Here is a 17,562-nt window from a genome sequence, read left to right on the forward strand (position 1 = left end):
CACTTTCAATCGTATTCTCACACATTCCTGATTCAGCAATCCATCTTGCAGACGTTGCAACGTACATTCGGCTCGTCATGTTCTTGGCCGTTTCTTTAGCGACCCCATCAGCAAACGCATTCCCACGGCCAACATCATCCGTAATCTTTCGATGTGCACTGCACTTCACAATCGCAACTTCATTCGGTAGGGTCAGGGATTCCAATAGATCGCTGACTAACTGTCCATGTTGGATCTTAGTTCCATGGGACGTGAGAAAACCTCTTTCTTTCCAGAGACGTCCAAAGCTATGTGCTACGCCGAAGGCGTATTGGCTATCAGTAAACACATTCACTCTCTTTCCCTCAGCTAAAACACACGCTCTTGTTAATGCAATTAATTCTGCAGCTTGGGCAGAATTCTGACTTACTCTTGCAGTCTCAACAATCGTACTCAAAGTCGTAACTGCATACGCGGCCGTCACATCACCATTCTGTAGTTTAAAACACGACCCATCGACATATAAGGTGCCGTCTGGATCTAGTAACGGAGTATCTTTCAAATCAATCCGACCTTTTGTCTCTTCCTCAGTTCTAAAACAGCAATCATGGGGTTCTGAATCACTCGACTCCTGAGTAGTCGGCAACAGCGTTGCTGGATTCAATATGTTGCATCGCTTAATCTGAATGTGGTTTGCCAAAAGTGTCAGCTCGTAGCCTGATAGTCTAGCACTGGTGAGGTGCTGAGTTTTCGTTCGATTCATGAGTGTATCCACAGCATGTGGAACCATGACTACTAACATGTTGTTCATGACTAGTCCAGCAGACTGTCGAATAGACACTGCAGCTGCTGCTGTAGCTCTCAAACAACTTGGCAATGCTCTGGCTACCGGATCTAATGTGGATGAGAAATATGCGCAAGGTCGCTGTTTGTCACCAAATTGTTGCGTTAATACACTCAACGCACATCCTTCTCTTTCATGGACATATAGTGTAAACGGCTTACTGTAGTCAGGAGTACCCAACACAGGAGCTGAACACCGCGCATCACGTAAGTCAGAGAAGCTCTGTTGACATTCGTCGGACCATGGCAAAGGGCTCGGAACACCTTTTCCAGTCAGGGCTACCAATGGTTTTGCCATGAGAGAAAAATTTGGGATCCATTGCCTACAGTACGACGTAATACCCAAAAATGCACGCACTTCTCTCTGTGTGCTTGGTACAGTCATCTGTGAAATTGCTTTGATTCTCTCTGGGGTCAACCTTCTTCCCTCCTTTGACAAAAGATGACCTAAGTAGGTCACTTCTTGGCAACAATATTGCAGTTTAGAAGGTGACACATTGTGATGTAAGTCTGACAAATGACGTAATAGAGAAATTATAGCTGCTTTGCAAGTTTCCTTGTCATCAGCAGCCAGTAAAAGATCGTCTACATATTGGATCAGAGCAACACCAGGAGGAAGTACAAGAGCATCTAATTGACTCTTCAATGCTTGGCTGTAAATTGAAGGGCTCTCACAATAACCTTGTGGAGCGCGTTTGAATCTGAAACTGCGACCTCCTAAGGAGAAACCAAAAATGTCTCTACTTTCCTCGGCTATCGGAATGCTGAAAAAGGCATTTTTCAAGTCGATAACTGTAAACCATGAGGCTGAGGCAGGAATCAACGTTAATAATGCAGTGATATCTGGTACCACAGGAAACTGTGGAATCACTATTTTGTTAACTTCTCTGAGGTCAATTACAAACCGGTAGATTGGAGGTTTGGAAGGGTCAGTACGTTTCAAAATCGGTAGAACAGGACTATTGCAGATATTTCCTCTAGTTTCCTCAATCACATCTTTCTGTATCAAGTCTTTCACAATCAGCAAGAGTGCACGTTCCCCTTCATTCGAAATCCGATACTGTGGGATTCGTGGGAATTTAGCATTCGCTTTCAGACTTACCACATAAGGGGGAATTTCCAAGAGGCCTACATCGTTAGGACCAGTTGCCCAAAGAGTATCAGGGAGAGAACGCAGCTCCGGTGGGAGCTTATCCATCGACATATACATTGGAGAAATTACTCTTTTGCCTAATGTGAGCTGTACTCCCGAAGGAGAACAGTACAGTGTCGCATGTAGGCGTTTCAACAGATCTAAACCAAGCAGATTCTCATTACAACCGTTTGTTAGAATAAGGGGTGCTTCTAGTTCGCATGGCCCAACAGAAATTGATAAAGGACTAGAAACAGGATTGTGAACAGGGGCGCCTGAGAAACCTACTGAAGTGTTCGTTAAGCCAGACAAAGGTGCGCCAGGGAGTTTCGCATGCATAATTGAACTTTTTGCCGCACCAGTATCCAACAGAAACGGTTCGACCACGCCTGATGTAACTACTGCGACATAAGGTCCACTCTGATCAACTGGAACTGATACTACTCCCTCTCTTTGCCTGTGGCTGTCCTAGTACTCGCCTCTCTGAATCTCTTCATTATGATCATAATAATCTTCAACATGATACTGTGGAGATCTACCTGCTTGCGCAGATTGTGCATTTCGCTGATCGAAATAATTCGATTGGCGATCAGCCTGTGGTGTCATTGTACCACGTCCTCTACCCCTAGGAGTTTGCATAAACCCAACATTACCTCTCTGAGCTGGGACACCACTAGTCTGTGCGTGCAGTACCGGACACTCATTCTTATAATGGCCCTCTTTTTTACAATAGGCACACTGATTCCATGCTAACAGTTGTCGGGAAAAACCATAATTAAATCTTTGGGACGTCCCTTGCTGGAATTGTGGTTGTTGCTGAAACTGGGGTCGCTGCTGTGAATCTGACTGATTCGAGCGAGGCGGATACGCCTGTTGCAAAAGAACTTTAGTCTTTAAATCTTTTGTTTTCTTTTCTGACTTTTCCTTCTCTTCCTTCTCTCTATTCTCGTAATACTGAGCAGTTGCAAGTATCTGTGCTGTCGTCGACACTGCCCATGCACTTTCAGAATCCTTTAACTTGTTACTAAGTTCGGGTAATAAATTAAACACGAACTTGTCGACAAACAATCTCTGGCCTCCCTCAGTACTCATATCTTGTCCACTGTGGTCTACGAAGGTCTCTTCAAATCTAGTGAAAAAGTCAGAGACGCTTTCGTCCTTCTTTTGCTTGCATGCCGATAGTTTATCCCAATTAACTCGTAACGCTGGCATCAGCGTTTTCATCAGATTAATTATTCTGCCAGGTAGGGCAGCAATCAGAGGTTCAGGTTTAGCACCGCCAACTTGTTGCGCATCTGCTGCTACAATAGCTGGCCAATCACCTTCTAAGGCGACTGGGTGGTTTTCTTGCCGAATCTTGGCCCATATAGGCTGTGGCACTACATTTCCAAATAACATTTCAATGTCTGCCAAATTCATGACGCACGCTTGAACTGTCTGCGTTAACTCTTTGTAATAACCAGCAGGATTTTTACGTGGGTCTGGCAATGCCTGTTTTACTGCTAATATTTCGGCCCGTTTCCAAGGGATGTGTATCCACACTCTCTGGAATTGTGCCGGGGCAGCTGCAATACCATTAGCCGCATCAGCTTGAACTGCATCACGCCATATCGGTGGAACTTCTCTCATCGGATATTGACCTCGTCTTTTCCTAGTAGTCGGTGAACCATCGGGGTCCCTTGTCGCTCGAAGAGGGGAATCATCCCTATAAGCTAAAATCAGTTCTATCGCTCCCCTTACTCCTGAACCTATCACCATTCCTGCGGCGAACTTCTGTTGAATATTTATCAGATCAGAGGGGACAGAATCTAAGTCATCATCTTCCCATTCTTCACGCACAAGAGAACACATCACGTCAAAAACGTAACGTTGAGTTGGTTCATTCCATTGCATAAAAGTATCTAACACTCTTTGTGCATCATACTTCACAGCTTTCGACATCCACCTAAGAGCTGTCGAATCTAACATGTCTCGTTCCTGAGGACCAGGAAGCTGGCTACGTCTCTGTATAGAGTCAGAAACGGGGGTCCCAATTAAAGACCTGTAGAGAGGAGTTAAGATATTAGTTACAGAGTCGGTTATTTTCCGACGAACGGAAAGCGGAGTCAGAATGTCCATAGGGTTCGGGGATAGAGCAGCTGGAGCAGATGAAATAGTAAGGGTGGGAGTAGCAGGTAAAGCAGTTTGCGTAACGATAGGCAAAGGCAGAACAGGCGACCCAGGAAGAGGGGGTGCCGAAGGAACATTAACCACAGGAAGGACAGGAGCTGGAATCAAAGGAAGTGGAGCAACTACTCCAGGCTGACCAGCAGCTGGCTGTACAACAGGTAGTAACTGTGGTACTGTAATACCCTGTGCATACGGTGGAGGTGAATTCAACAGGTAAGACAACAGAGGAGCCTTTTCATGATCCTCCATCGGCTTAGCAGGACAAGATGGCAGTACAGGGTAACATTTATCAATTGCCAAATTATATTTTCTATTCGCCATCTCCATTTCTTTCTCAGTCTCGTTGACATGCAGCTGCCTAGCAGACTCCATTAAAGTCAACCCTTTCTCTTTCTGTTCTTTCTTTGTCTTCCTAATTTCTCTCTGTTTGGCTTCTTTGCGCCATACGCGAAAAGAATCAAACATTGCCGGCCGGGCTTTTCTCTTAAACAACTTCATTTCTAGATTGTCTAGAATTTCGGTTTCGAAGCTACCATGCGGTGGCCAACTAAGGACACCATCTTTTCTGGTATAACGGACCCATACTTCATTATACGTAATAGGACCCACACCATGTTTACAATAGAGCTCATATGTAGGAGTTCCAATCGGAGGAACCGAACACGAATCCTCCAAACGGGAATCCCCGTTGCAACGTAACCAGGACAGGAAACAATTACTACTGGTAGTCATGACAAACAAAGACAAATTCCAACCAAAATGCGCAAAGAACTTAGGCCTACCAAAATGAACTATTACCAAAAACAAAGATTATCTAACCAAGAGCAACCAATGATATTCTACGAATTAAACCAGAGCAACAAAGAACAACCAAACTGAGCGTAACCAACTTAATACTTAACTGAAATGTGGAAGACGTCACCAAGGAGAACCCGTCTACGTCTCGCCGTACTAAGGTCTGCACCTCGGGTCCAAGACAGGGCGACAGTCAGGGCAGCGGTCCTCTGTAGCCGTCTGGGAACGGGAACCCTCGTGGAAGAGATCGTCGGGCCACTTTTACGACATGCAGGGATCGATGAAGCGGGGTACCTCCCTCCGGAATCTTCACACGAAACTTCTCGAACTTTTCAGGCTTTGGACCGGTACCGGATGACGTTGCCCCACGTTGGGCGCCAATTTGAGGTTCTGGACTTTTAAGAGTCCAGAGGTGTCAGGGAAACAACACCCAAAGACCCCTGAGTTCCTCCTGTCTCGGTGCACAAATAAACAGAGACACGGGCTTCTCGATGGTGGCGTCAAAGACCAAGGTTTATTTACTGCAGGGACACAGAAGTCATAGGAACCACACAGAGGCAGAATCTACGAGACTGTTCGAATTGCATTAAGTGGGTTGTTCCTTAAATACACGAAAAATGTCTTTAGGCAACATTACATGAATATTTCTCATGCCCAACCCGGTATCCCAAATAAACAGTAAATAGACATCAAACAATAATTAGTCGTAGGTTTTCGGTATTCGATCAGGTCCCCTTGTCAGTTTTCCATTCTTTACCCGATCCTCCCCATCATAAAAATCGTAACCTCCCCATTGTAAAAGCCCAGAAGGAGGGGAGCAGAGCCAGATGCAAAGGATTGAAAAGTAGGATAAGAGGTGTTTATGGATCATAAACGGGCATGGCTACCGTCTTCGGCCATTCAGTCAGGACAACGGACACGAGAACCAGTATAGCAGGACTGGCCTCAGGCAAGGAAGGCAGCTTGATTCTGCTTAGTCATGCAGCGTCAGCCTTTCTCGGGGCTCGAGCTTACGTGTCCTTAACAAGGTGACTCTGTCGGGGTCATTGCCCGTTCATTGACTATGTGAGGGCAAGAAACAAAATGGATGCCGTAACTAAAATGGATGCCATGACTTTACAACAGAATGCCCTATTTCTCAGTGAATTCATGCTAGTTGCGTAGCGAAAACACTGTCATGTATGTAATGGATCATTTGCGGTTCATTGGTACCAAAATCGTGTCAGTACTACGATACCGATTTCACGGGTTCGGATCACTACAGAACCTCAGGGGGAAATATGCTAAGTGAAGCTATGGTGGATTCTTGATAATCATTCAGCAGAGGTCCAGAAACACCATCCCATGGGAGGAGACCCTGACCAGAAACCACAAAATTAGAAACATTGCCTTTGCATCATACATTTGGACTATTTCTCTTCGGCCAAACTTATAGGCTTCTGAGGTGTGGTTCAGGGCTTTCAACTGCCCTGTGCTTCTTACTTACATGAGGCCCTTTGTGAGATGCCAGGTCTATTTTTTCAATTCGTTCTCCAAAGACACACAGATTTATCTGTGTATTAGCAGCACTTGTGCACATTTTATGGAATTGTCCTAGAGTCTGGACAAGGTTGCAGATTGGCCAGGTATTATTCCCATTTTACACTAATGCACATCAGTGTTAAGGTATCCCTGGGTGTGTGTGTGCAGTATTGGTGCTGCCTATGTTCCATGTACTAGAATTCTAGTGCAATGTGGTTAGTGTCGGTGCCCGGATGCGGTTTATCATGAGCAGACACAGGGATCTCACCAGCACTGACACAACTCCTTGACGTACATGGAGTTAAATGGTTTGGATCGTTTTTGGACTCCTTTGTCGGTCACTTTACTAGGCAGTAGGGTGCTAAAGAGTATTGCAGAATAAGCGGAAGTTTTACTATTGAGGAGCGGTTATCTGGTAAAAATGCAATGACCTCTCCTCCATCGATCTTGATTGGCCTCCCTATGAAACATCTGAGGTATATTTAAGATGCAAACCGCTGTGTTTATTCCCAAATTTGCTCTTAGGTGACAGGGCTATGGTTTTATCTGCCCTAGTTTTGGAAATCACTCCCTTTCATTTGACTTGAGCTACATGATGAGGTGGCGCGGCGCTATTCAACTGCAAGATAATGTATTGAAGATCCTTTAAAGATGCCTTTAAGGAGGCCTGGGGTTACCAGCTGCAGGCCTCTGCAGCAGAAACAGATTGCCAGTATCTAGTTGTTTTATGGACTTAGCAAACGTTCATCGTGCCATCATAATCTTCACTAGCTGCCTGAGGTAGGGTACATTTAAAAACTTGGTTCCTGTTCCCAAATCATCCATACCCAACCAAGTCAATCCCTCCTTCGAATGACACACTGCAAATTGTGTGCCCCCACTGCAGGTTCAAGTCATGAGGTGACAGAAATACATTTCTGCTCCATATATGCCACCTATCTTATTTGGGGCAATTTTGGAAAATTGGTGAACTAGCTGTCATTTCATCTGTGTTTATCAAATACACCACTCTGTCGCTATTTATTGTATGGTGTGTGAATCAATCATATACGAAACAGAAACAGAAGCCGGAAAAGGGGCTTTGCAATATTGATATGCTTTACATGTTGAACCAAAGCAATGAACACACCAGACAGGACCGCCTACATAGAAGACTCTGTTAGACCTGTACCTGTTCCAACCATGGCCCTCATTGTTCTGGCTCATCTAAAGGGGTTGGTAACAAGAGTTATTGGCCCTGTTGGATTTACAAATCCCGCTGTATCTGTGCGGACCTGTTGTTTTTCACCCAGAAACAACTGCTGCTAGAAACAGATGTAGTCTCCAGACATAACTTTCGGGAAAATAGGAATAGTCTCAGAATCGGGTCAGTTATTTCCAGCACTTCTCTGTTATTAAACAGAGTACCGGTCCTCACTGTCACACAAAGTCATGTGAGCATGCATCGCATTTCTACACTGCGGCGCATGCTCACATATTGGTGATTTCACAAGGAGAGCAGTGACGCCATGGCGCCAAAGCAGAGCAACGTGTGACCCAGGCGCGCAACGCCCATTGGACTCAAAGGCCTTCTCACCCCCCCTCGTGTGTTGCAGCCCGGGATGAGACAGCTTCCCCGGGTACAAACACAGCCGAACCCGAGTACTTCACAGGTCTTTAAAAGACCTTTTGCTCGTTAACGAGGCTTTGATGTTTTTCACCCCATAGAGCCCCTGCACCTCCACTCTATCTTTTGCTTGAAGAATCAGACCCCCCACCCCACACGAAATTTGACTCTAGTTGTGCTTCAGGTGTGACCTCCCCTCCCCGCCCCCCCCCCCCCTCCCTCCTGCCAGGAAGCTATGCGGCGGGAAGAAAGGGAAGCTCTTTAAAAATCCCAATTTGCTCTGGCTTTCCCTTTCTTCTGTGCGAAAAAGACGGAGAGGATAGCATAGCAGCTGGCGGGTGGAAAAGGGGACAACTGAGGAGAGCTTACAGAAGTGAAGGGGTATAAGCACAGTCAGCTAAATAAATCGAGGGGTTATCTGAAAAAGAAGAAAGGGGCAAGATATTTGAGAATACACTGCGGGCGTGGGGCAGTGGCAGGGCCGGCTTTAGGGTGGTGCGACTGGTGCCACCGCACCAGGTGCTGGCTTCCTGGGGACACCGTGTTTGAAAGTTTATTAAGCTTTTGAAGCACCTGCTGCAGCGTTTCTTTCCGCCTGCAATTACCAGGCCTCACATAAATGTCAAGAAAACTCATGTGATTAATTATCTTCCTGGAGAGAGATCAGCGTTTTGTATAGTTGAGGTTTTGACTTAGGTGAAGTTAGTGCAGAGGGTTAATATGCCTGCTGCAAAGAACTTGTATCTAGTAGATTACAGAGTGCATATGATGTAAACTGGTCAGCAGATTACTGCTTTCAAAAGAGACAGCCTTTTGTTACTTGCAATTTATAACTTAAAGTCCTAATATACAACAGTGAGCTATTAACTTTCATCCCAGAACTGCATACACACTGCAAAGTATACATTATTAGAACATTGATTAATGTTGCAAAAAGGGTTAATTTGGCTAGAAATCGATTCCTATTATTAAAGAAAACTCCCAACTATGCTGTTTCTTTTTCGACTCTGCGTTTGTGCTTCTCCACACCAAGCACTCTTAAACTATACTGCCTACCAGTATGGGTGTCAAGTGACTCCTACACTTTCAGTCCTTTGGCTTAAGTAACATTTCCTATACACTGATTTACACTCGTATGATTGATTATCTCTGTGTAATGTGTGTGTGATGCACAGTGCTCGGACACCTTACACTGGTATGAGTGGCGCTATATAACTAATTCAATGCATCTGAGAGAGTGTGGTTATGGTGACTTGGTCACTGTTAAAGGGTGCTAGTGAGAGAATCCGTGGTGGAGGTGGTCATTGGGGCGGAGGGGGCGCCAACAAACATTGTCGCACAGGGCGCCACCAGCACTAAAGCCGGCCCTGGGCAGTGGGTTTAAAATAAAGCAGCTGATGGATGAGATGGGGATCATCTGATGAGAGTCGGGGTGGGTAGGTGTCCCAAGAAAGCCAAGGCTTTCGAGAATGACACAGGTCGGTGGAAGGGGCCTGTTGTGTGAGGACAGAGCGACAGCTACAGTGGCAGAGACTGGTATTTTAAATGGGGGAGGGGTATCCCAGAAAAGCAAGAGAAGGAATTTGATGAGATGAACAAGGGGACATTTAAGATTAAAGGTGGCGTGACCACCTGAAAAAAGAGAAAATGTAAAGAGACAAATTGGGCATCGGAGGGGACATGGGGCTAAGTAAGTAAGGGCTAGGGACATCAGAGGGTAGAGGTAGGAGAGTATCTCGTCATCCAAAAGAGTGTTATCTAAAGCAGGGGCGGCAGCTGAATAGAAAAATAATTTTGAGGGGACAGTGGTATTTTTAAGTCGTGTTTTTTTTGTTTTTTTTAGCAGCTAATATAAAGTTTACCATAATGTGACTCATTTTTTTGTAACAAAGTTAAACAATGAAAGGCTCAACAAACAATCATAAGAATTCAGATCGCATACTTGGAGGAAGAATGGATTTATCAAAATACTTAAACACAGTATAGACCTTACTAGGGCACACTGGAAGGGGAAGAATAATGTGCACGGAGTTAAAAATGCGCATTTACCAGAAAACACTGAATGTAGCTAACAATATAAGCATTCAAACACGACTAAGACATGACATCCCATGGCTTGGTGAACGTTTCTCATTCATTTCTATGATGTAAGATCACACTTTTAATTGCTTCCAGAATGCTTGTGTCTGATATCAAGCATTTCTCAGAAACGAGGCCTATTCCAGATTGTCAAGTACGCTTTTTTGCTGTCATACACATGCTCAGTCACACTTTGTGGTATTTCTTTTTTGTTTAAACCCGATAAGTGCTACTCTCCAAACAAAAGCACTTCAACACCCCCATCAGGGGTAACAAGCGCTATATAAATGCAAACCTTTTTCCCTCTTCCATCTCTCTGCTATCCTTCTGAATCCAAATAACTGACTAACCTATCAAATTACTTTCAGATTTTCACTATACTAATTCAACACTAATCCTTCTTGGGTTCCGGAGCAGGGCGCTACTCGCCGAAAAAGCGCTTCGACGCCTCGTCAGGGGTAGTCACCGCTATATAAATGCAATTACAATACAATACAATACCTTCCGTGTGGGTGGATTTGGCCAACTTCTACAAGCCCTTGATGGGAAGTGTTACAGTGGTTAAGGTGTTTTCATGGTTTTCTGAATATTGTTAAGGAGGCTAATGGGCAGAGTGTTGCCTCCATTCAGGTGGGTGAGGACCAGGGCTTCGACTGACACCGACATCTGGAAGGAAGGATGTCTGGAGGCAGAGCTCTTACCATACTGGGACAGGCCCATATCCAGTTACCTGTCACAGATGCAGAAATCACTAGATTCCCCAAAAATGTAAATGTTACTGACATCCTACAATAATCACAAACGGGGAAATTCTGTTTTATTTCTGCATGTCAAAAACTCTCTGCCTTCAGGGAGGGACACTTACAGCCAGCCCTTCACCTCTTTTTATAGCGAACTGATGCAAATTCACATAACTTTCTGGGGGAAATAACTGCAGTTTTCAGCTAAATAAAGTAAAACCATCTATTTTAGGTGTGGTTGATCTTTCATTTGCTGCCTTCTTCTGGATGCACACCCAGCACTCCCGCTTGGGAGTTCTGCACCCACAGAATGCCACTAGTGTGTTGTGACAAAAGTATAAAATAAAAATGGATTTCCATCCATGTAAAATTAGTGAATTGGCAAAGTCGTACACAGACTACTGTAAATATTGTCCCAAGAATGTAGTTGTCATTTCAGATGTGGCCAGAGGGCTAGACCCCTCAGGCCAGGCATGGAGCTTAAGAACCACCCACACTACTACATGCCAGGACACATATCCCCGCACTGGACGGAGGGATCAGGCAGAGAAGTCAAAAGAAGGAAGGATCATGTTTAGCCGGGGAATCGCAGGCATGTGTTTCCTGCTGCAATGCTGTGGAGGCATCCATAAGTGTGCGGCTGTGAGCAGTACAGAGATATGAACGAGAGGTGCCAAATGTCTGCCCCTCCCAATGCCCCTCCCAATTTCCACTACAGCAGCTTAGAAATCTGTAGGGTTCTACTGCGCTATGAGGTGCACCAGACTGGTCATCACCACTTGACACAACAGCTGGCTGTATCTGGTATTCATGAAAAAAAGTGAGCCACGTAGTAGGAGTGGGAGCACCAGGGAATCCAAAGCACCCAAGTGAGGAAGTCAAGCCTTGGACTTGAGGTGAAGGAGCAGGCCTAAGGGAAGCTTTGAGCATTAAACACATGTGGGTACAGGGTGCCTCCCATATCAGAAACCGTGGCTACAGCAGGCCTGCTGACCACCATCATCAGTGACACTGTGGTCATATGTACATGGTTATATGTGCCTCCATCCCTTTACTAGCCCCTCAGAATTTTGGGTTAGATTTTACTGGGTGGCACAGTATCTGAAAGTGAATGAAAGGGTGAAATATTATTGCTCTGTAACCCAGATAACTTTCTTCTCCCAGGATCACTAGCATGACAACTGATGGCATCCTTTCACCCGATGGGAGTCAGAGTTGCATTTTAGGATGTAGTCTTTTTTCCTTTAATTAATTTTCAGTAAAACAAGTCTCTGCACCTTTTAATGTTTTGTTTAATATACAGGTGCCTCTGACAAAAAGGAAAACGTGATAGTTACCTTTCAATAGTCTGTCAACTAGTACAACTTAATACATGCAAGGGCATCAACAATAAATTGCAGAGGGAAGCAATTTGTCATCATTCAAAAATTCTTGAGCCCTTCAAATGTTTTTCATTAGACCCACCCTTAGTCCCGCCTCTAGCCCAGCCTCCTTGCCACGCCCCCAGCTCGATCTGATGAGTACCTGCACTTTTTTTTCCCCATTTAAAGCACTGCCTAAGAGGCAAAGACGTCATCTAACGCCATGAGAAGCAAAGTAGCTACGTCCTCAATTCTTTAACTTGCCAGCTAGGTTGAAGAGCAAACAAATCAAGGGACCTACGAAAACCTAATAAAATGCATTGTCTCATTAGTAATGCTTTAGATTTCTTGCAAAGGGCTCCCGAAGTGCGATGGAACGATACAAAATTAATAAGCAGTGCACATATGTCACATAACTTATCCTACAATGTTTTACAGAAGGTTTTTAGACGTAACTTTCCGTATAAGATTACTTACAGCTGTATTGCAATTTTAATGCAGCTTGCCCTACACTTTTAATTTACCTCGATTGAAAGTTTAGCTTTGGGCCAAGTTATTCTCTCGGTTCAAAAATTATGTTCAGTTTTAGTACTTAACATGGTGCGTTGTCTTGTTTAGGTTCCTTCTGATGTTTTGTTTTATTTAGGCTTATTAATATTACATTTGAGCAGATACAGTCCATAGTTTAAATTTGTTGAGTTATCATCGCGAACCTAAAGATTATTTGTTCCTATTCAAATATGCTGTCAATTTACAACTCGTTTCTCTGCTGAGGACATCCCATTGATATACACTGTTTAATTGTAAAGTACAAAAAAAAGAATTTTTTTAACCCCTTGAGTGCCCCGCCCTTTCCCCCTCCTGTGCCGGGCATTGTATTAGCGGGCGGGGTCCATGACGAGATAGTCTCGTCATGGGCACAGCGCAACCGCGCTCCATGACGAGACTATCTCGTCATGGGCACAGAAGGGGTTAAAGAGTCTAAAGCTGCCAAATGCTGGGGTTGTGGAACACCAAGGTTGCCTGATCTACATTCCACCACAAACCTATTTCTTCCACTTCCTGACTCTTTATCTCACTCTTGCAACTTTGTTTTATCCATGTTTTTCCCCTTCACTCAATTCCTACCTTTCTCTTTCTTCTTCTTACTACCTTTTCTTTCTTTCTCCCTCTTTGTCTGGATGATGAAAAAAGAAGTACTGGTTCTTACAAATGAATGCGGGTTATCCAACACCTGCAACCACAGGCAGAAGTTAAGCGCTTCTTTACCTGTATTAAGCATTCTACACTGCAAAATATTTGTCAAAAACGTTCATACCACAATCAATTTCTAGCACTGCAAAATAATTACCCCAATAGCTGGTCTTTTGGGGATTAAAGATTACAGTTGACAAACTATTTAAGTGTTGATGTTGTCCCTCAGCATTTGCTTTCCTCCTTTTCTTTCGTAATTACTCTATGTAAGTATTGGTCAAAAGATATCAGAAACATGAAGTAACAATTGCAATCATTCATTTGCCTTCACAGGAGATTCATCTTTAACTGGTTTCATGCTCTAAATGCTTTGGTGATAAAGGTTCTCGCAGGTAGGTTTCTTGAAATATGGAACCAATTACTGTACGCTGCACTTTGTGGCAGTTTTGTGTGTATTTGTAAAGTGCACTATCACCTGTTAGGGTATACTGTGAGCAGGTGTGTGGTACTAGCCCTGCCTATGGTAGGTTGGTTAGGTGAAAAGCCAGGTCTTATGTGTCTTGTGGAATTCAAGAAGAAAGGTGGCTGCTCATGCTTTAGGAGCAATGTATGAGAATGCCCGTCATCCTGATCTAGTTCTGTGTATGTGTGGGATATGGGTGAATAGAAGGTGTCTGGGTTGTTGGTGGAAGAAGATGCAACTGTTCAGGTAGGTTGTGTTTGTGAGTAGTTTGAAATTAGCGTGTTTTTGTATAGAGATAGATTTAATGGGGAAAACGCAAACAGCTAGAGAAGAAGGGAGAGGGATGATATGAGATATGAAGGAATTAACTATTCTACACACTAATTTACCTAAAGTGCTTTGTGGCATGTGGATGTTCACGGGAATGTTTTTGTTCATAGCCAGTCCTTTGACTGTAAGGTGGCTACCTTCCTCTGAGCAATTGCATAGTTGGAGGATGTGGCTAGACTTTGGTTGCATGAGCCCATGGAGTGCCCCAGACCATACTGTTTCGTTTTCATGCTGAGGAATTTTAAAGCTTTTTTGTGGATGCATCTGTCGGTCAGATAGATGTTTTTGAAAGTGACATTCACTCTACCAACAAGACAGAATCAAATTAAAGTGCTAAAACACAAAATTTTGTAAAAGTGCAGTAGTAAACTGTACCAGGCACAGTATAGCTTGCATCATTCAGCCATAAACTAGTCTAGGGCATACTGGCTCTCTGCTCTATCCTCAGCTGTTTTGATTCGCTTTGTGCGCCTCAGCCGTACAGACAATAGGAACCTGGAAATTGAGAAAACCATCAATTTGCTTAGCTCTGTAGAAACCATTCCAATTGGCTCCAGATAGCAGCCAGTGCCCAAATTCCTACACAAGGGGACAAGCCACTTAATACTTTGAGGATGATGCTCACGGCAAAAGAACAATATGTGCACCAGTGCAAACTGGGAATCGGTCATCCTCATCAACATCTTTATACCATTTACTGCAAAATTGCTTAGTCAGAAGGGTCCTATGCCTACACTGAATATACAGTTTCCCTGCCAAAGGAGGTGTAATTTCATGTATAGTTGATTCATACCTAGGCAGCTTCTTGACATCAAGGAAGTCCCTTACCAGAGATCCTATACTAGAGAGATGTATCTGCTATGCAACAAATTCCCAATATATTTCTTTTAACCTAATCTTAGCCACTGTACATTGGTTTTCTGGAGAAGCCCAAAAGCTTTGGTGCAACAATTTTTCCAAGAGCAGGCGTATAGAAATCACCCAAGACATTTTACACATACAGTTTGTGCACATCAGGTTTCTAAGCCTCACTCGGTAGGAAGTTCACTTTGCCATAGTCCACTCTGTGCCAGTAAGTAAGCATTCCATACTACATTTTCTTGGAGGTACGCTTGTGGGCCAAGTCAAAACAGAGAGGGATCATTGGAGTGCTTGCCGGTAGACCTGACTGTGACTTAAGGAACATATTATCTATTTGTTTTCATAACTATTTCTTTCTCCTTTGTATTCTTTCAGTGGCTACCTTATTCTTAGGATTTAACCTGATTGATAGATCCTCAAATTTATGGTTATCCAAAGTCATGGGAGGCTTTGTAGGATGGGAGGCCCTGACCATTCTACTTCTGGAACTGAACAATCACCTAAAATTGAAAGGTATAATTTCCACCAGACAATATTTTGTGTATGCTATCTTTATGAATGGTGTAAAATGGTGCTACTCACTTTCAATATTATATTTTTCAGAATCAAATGAATATGAATTCGGTGAAAGAAAGGTAATGTATTTGCGCTTGCAAAAGAAAGTTATCAGCATATGCCATTTTCACAGTATGCCTATTTTTAAAACGGGGAATCACTTTTGCAAAATCTATTTTGTGGGTTATAGCGTGCCACAGTACTTGAAAATTGATAGAACATATAGAGCTCTGGTGATAATCCCAAAGCACCACATAGGAATTCCCACTCTGTGATAGTAACAGTACAGAGCAATACCAGCTGGAAAAGGATGTGAAGTTGAGTAAGGGGGAAGGGAGAATTTTGAATGAAAAACCGGCAGGGTTCTGTGGGTCACCAAAAAAATCTCTAATATTTACACAGACACTCCCTACAACAGGAGAAAGGTACTATGAGAAAATGAGGTTTGAACCTATATGAACATGGAACAGAAATTACTTCTACAAATTCGACAGTGAGTACGAGAGGAAGAAACTCTATGAACTACCTTTATTCTGAGGAGAAGAGGAAAGTGCACTGTGGTAGGGATTAAGAGTAAAATCCCAGCACCAATAATAGGAGGAAACTGGATGCCTAATACCCTACCTAAAATCGCTGGTAAAAGAGAACCCCAGGAAGTAAATTACAAAAAGTGTGGCTCTAGAGTTGCGTACTAAACTGCACAAGCACCATAGCCTCACAACTGGGCTAGGCATTTGAGTAGCTTTCTTGAACAGTACTTGTACATCCCTGGAAGTGCAAGCACATTTCTTTGACCTGTTGTTAGCCTGCCCTCATTGTTGCCATCCTAGCTTCCTTGTGCCAACATTCCAGTTACACCAGAGTGCATATGCCAGACATTGCCAGCTGATTCTTCTCAGAATGTTTCCACCTGCTGCAATCTTCCAGGTGTAAGAATCCTGACAGTTCCCGCTGTCCCTAATTGACATCTTCCTTAACATTGGTGGTTTTAGCTTGTGGAAGTACTCTTTATGAAATATTTCCATCAACTGAGGCGCATGAACGGAAAAAATATCTTCCTCTTCATATTCCAGGGCTGATCAACCACAATGAAAGGTGGAGGTACATTTTTCCTTGTGTCTGCTGGTGTAATTTTTTTAATGTGTACTTCATAATGTACCTTCCAATTTGTAGTAAGCTCTACTGCTTCTTTGTCTATTAATCTGATAACAGAAAAGGATCCCAAAAAAATGAGGAGTGAATTTAGCATGTGCCCGCATTAGATCGACATTAAGGAGAGAGCCAGATTAAGCACACAATTTTGTGCTCCAGTAGAGGTTTCCTATTTCTAGCCACAAACGCTTTATAGGTTAGCTTAGCCTTAATCCGAATTAGTGGAGCTTTGCTGTGCACCTTTTGTAACTCCTGCAAGTGATTACTTGCTAAATGATTATTTGTATCCTGAAAGGTCAACAGCGACATCTTGATGGAATGCTATACATACAAAATAAAGGAGAATGTCCTATAAATCAATGCAGGGAGTTACAATGCATGATTTCAGCGATAGGGCCCATTTTACCTAAACTTGTAGACAGTTCACCAAAAAATAAGTAGTGTTCAACCGTCTGATTGATACACGTAGTCTGTCCTCGCTTTGTGGATTTGCAGATGATGATTCCAAATTGACTCAACATGGTATTTTAAAAATGAGAATTAAACTGGGAGCCTCTGTCTCTTGTTATAATATTCAGTAAACCAATCTTACCACTTGCTTTAAAAAAGTTTAGTGAGTGCTATAACCACTTAATATTGTCAGATATACTATAATGTTCATTGAGATTTGGGAGCTTGGTTGTTTTGTAGCTGATAGAGGCCATACCAATCTTGCAGGTGGCCTACAATCTACTTCTACTTGAGCACAAACCACATATTTTTCCTAAATTATGCTATCCATT

The 17,562-nt window shown here is 43.4% G+C and overlaps 1 protein-coding gene across 2 annotated transcripts in view; it reads left to right on the forward strand.

Moving 5' to 3' along the window:
* Positions 1–17,562, forward strand: part of LOC146834592 (ferric reductase 1-like) — a 485,837-nt gene that overhangs the window by 451,560 nt on the left and 16,715 nt on the right. Inside the window, exons 13-15 of one of the 2 annotated variants that reach the window (XM_085602043.1) lie at positions 13,753–13,811; positions 15,449–15,586; positions 15,677–15,708. In XM_085602043.1, the coding sequence (XP_085458169.1) occupies positions 13,753–13,811; positions 15,449–15,586; positions 15,677–15,708 (229 nt within the window). The remainder of the gene's footprint in view (positions 1–13,752; positions 13,812–15,448; positions 15,587–15,676; positions 15,709–17,562) is intronic. The other variant, XM_085602045.1, reaches the window with a different exon arrangement.

The sequence above is a fragment of the Triturus cristatus genome, chromosome 4_2 (assembly GCF_964204655.1).
Source record: "Triturus cristatus chromosome 4_2, aTriCri1.1, whole genome shotgun sequence".
Classification (NCBI taxonomy): domain Eukaryota; kingdom Metazoa; phylum Chordata; class Amphibia; order Caudata; family Salamandridae; genus Triturus; species Triturus cristatus.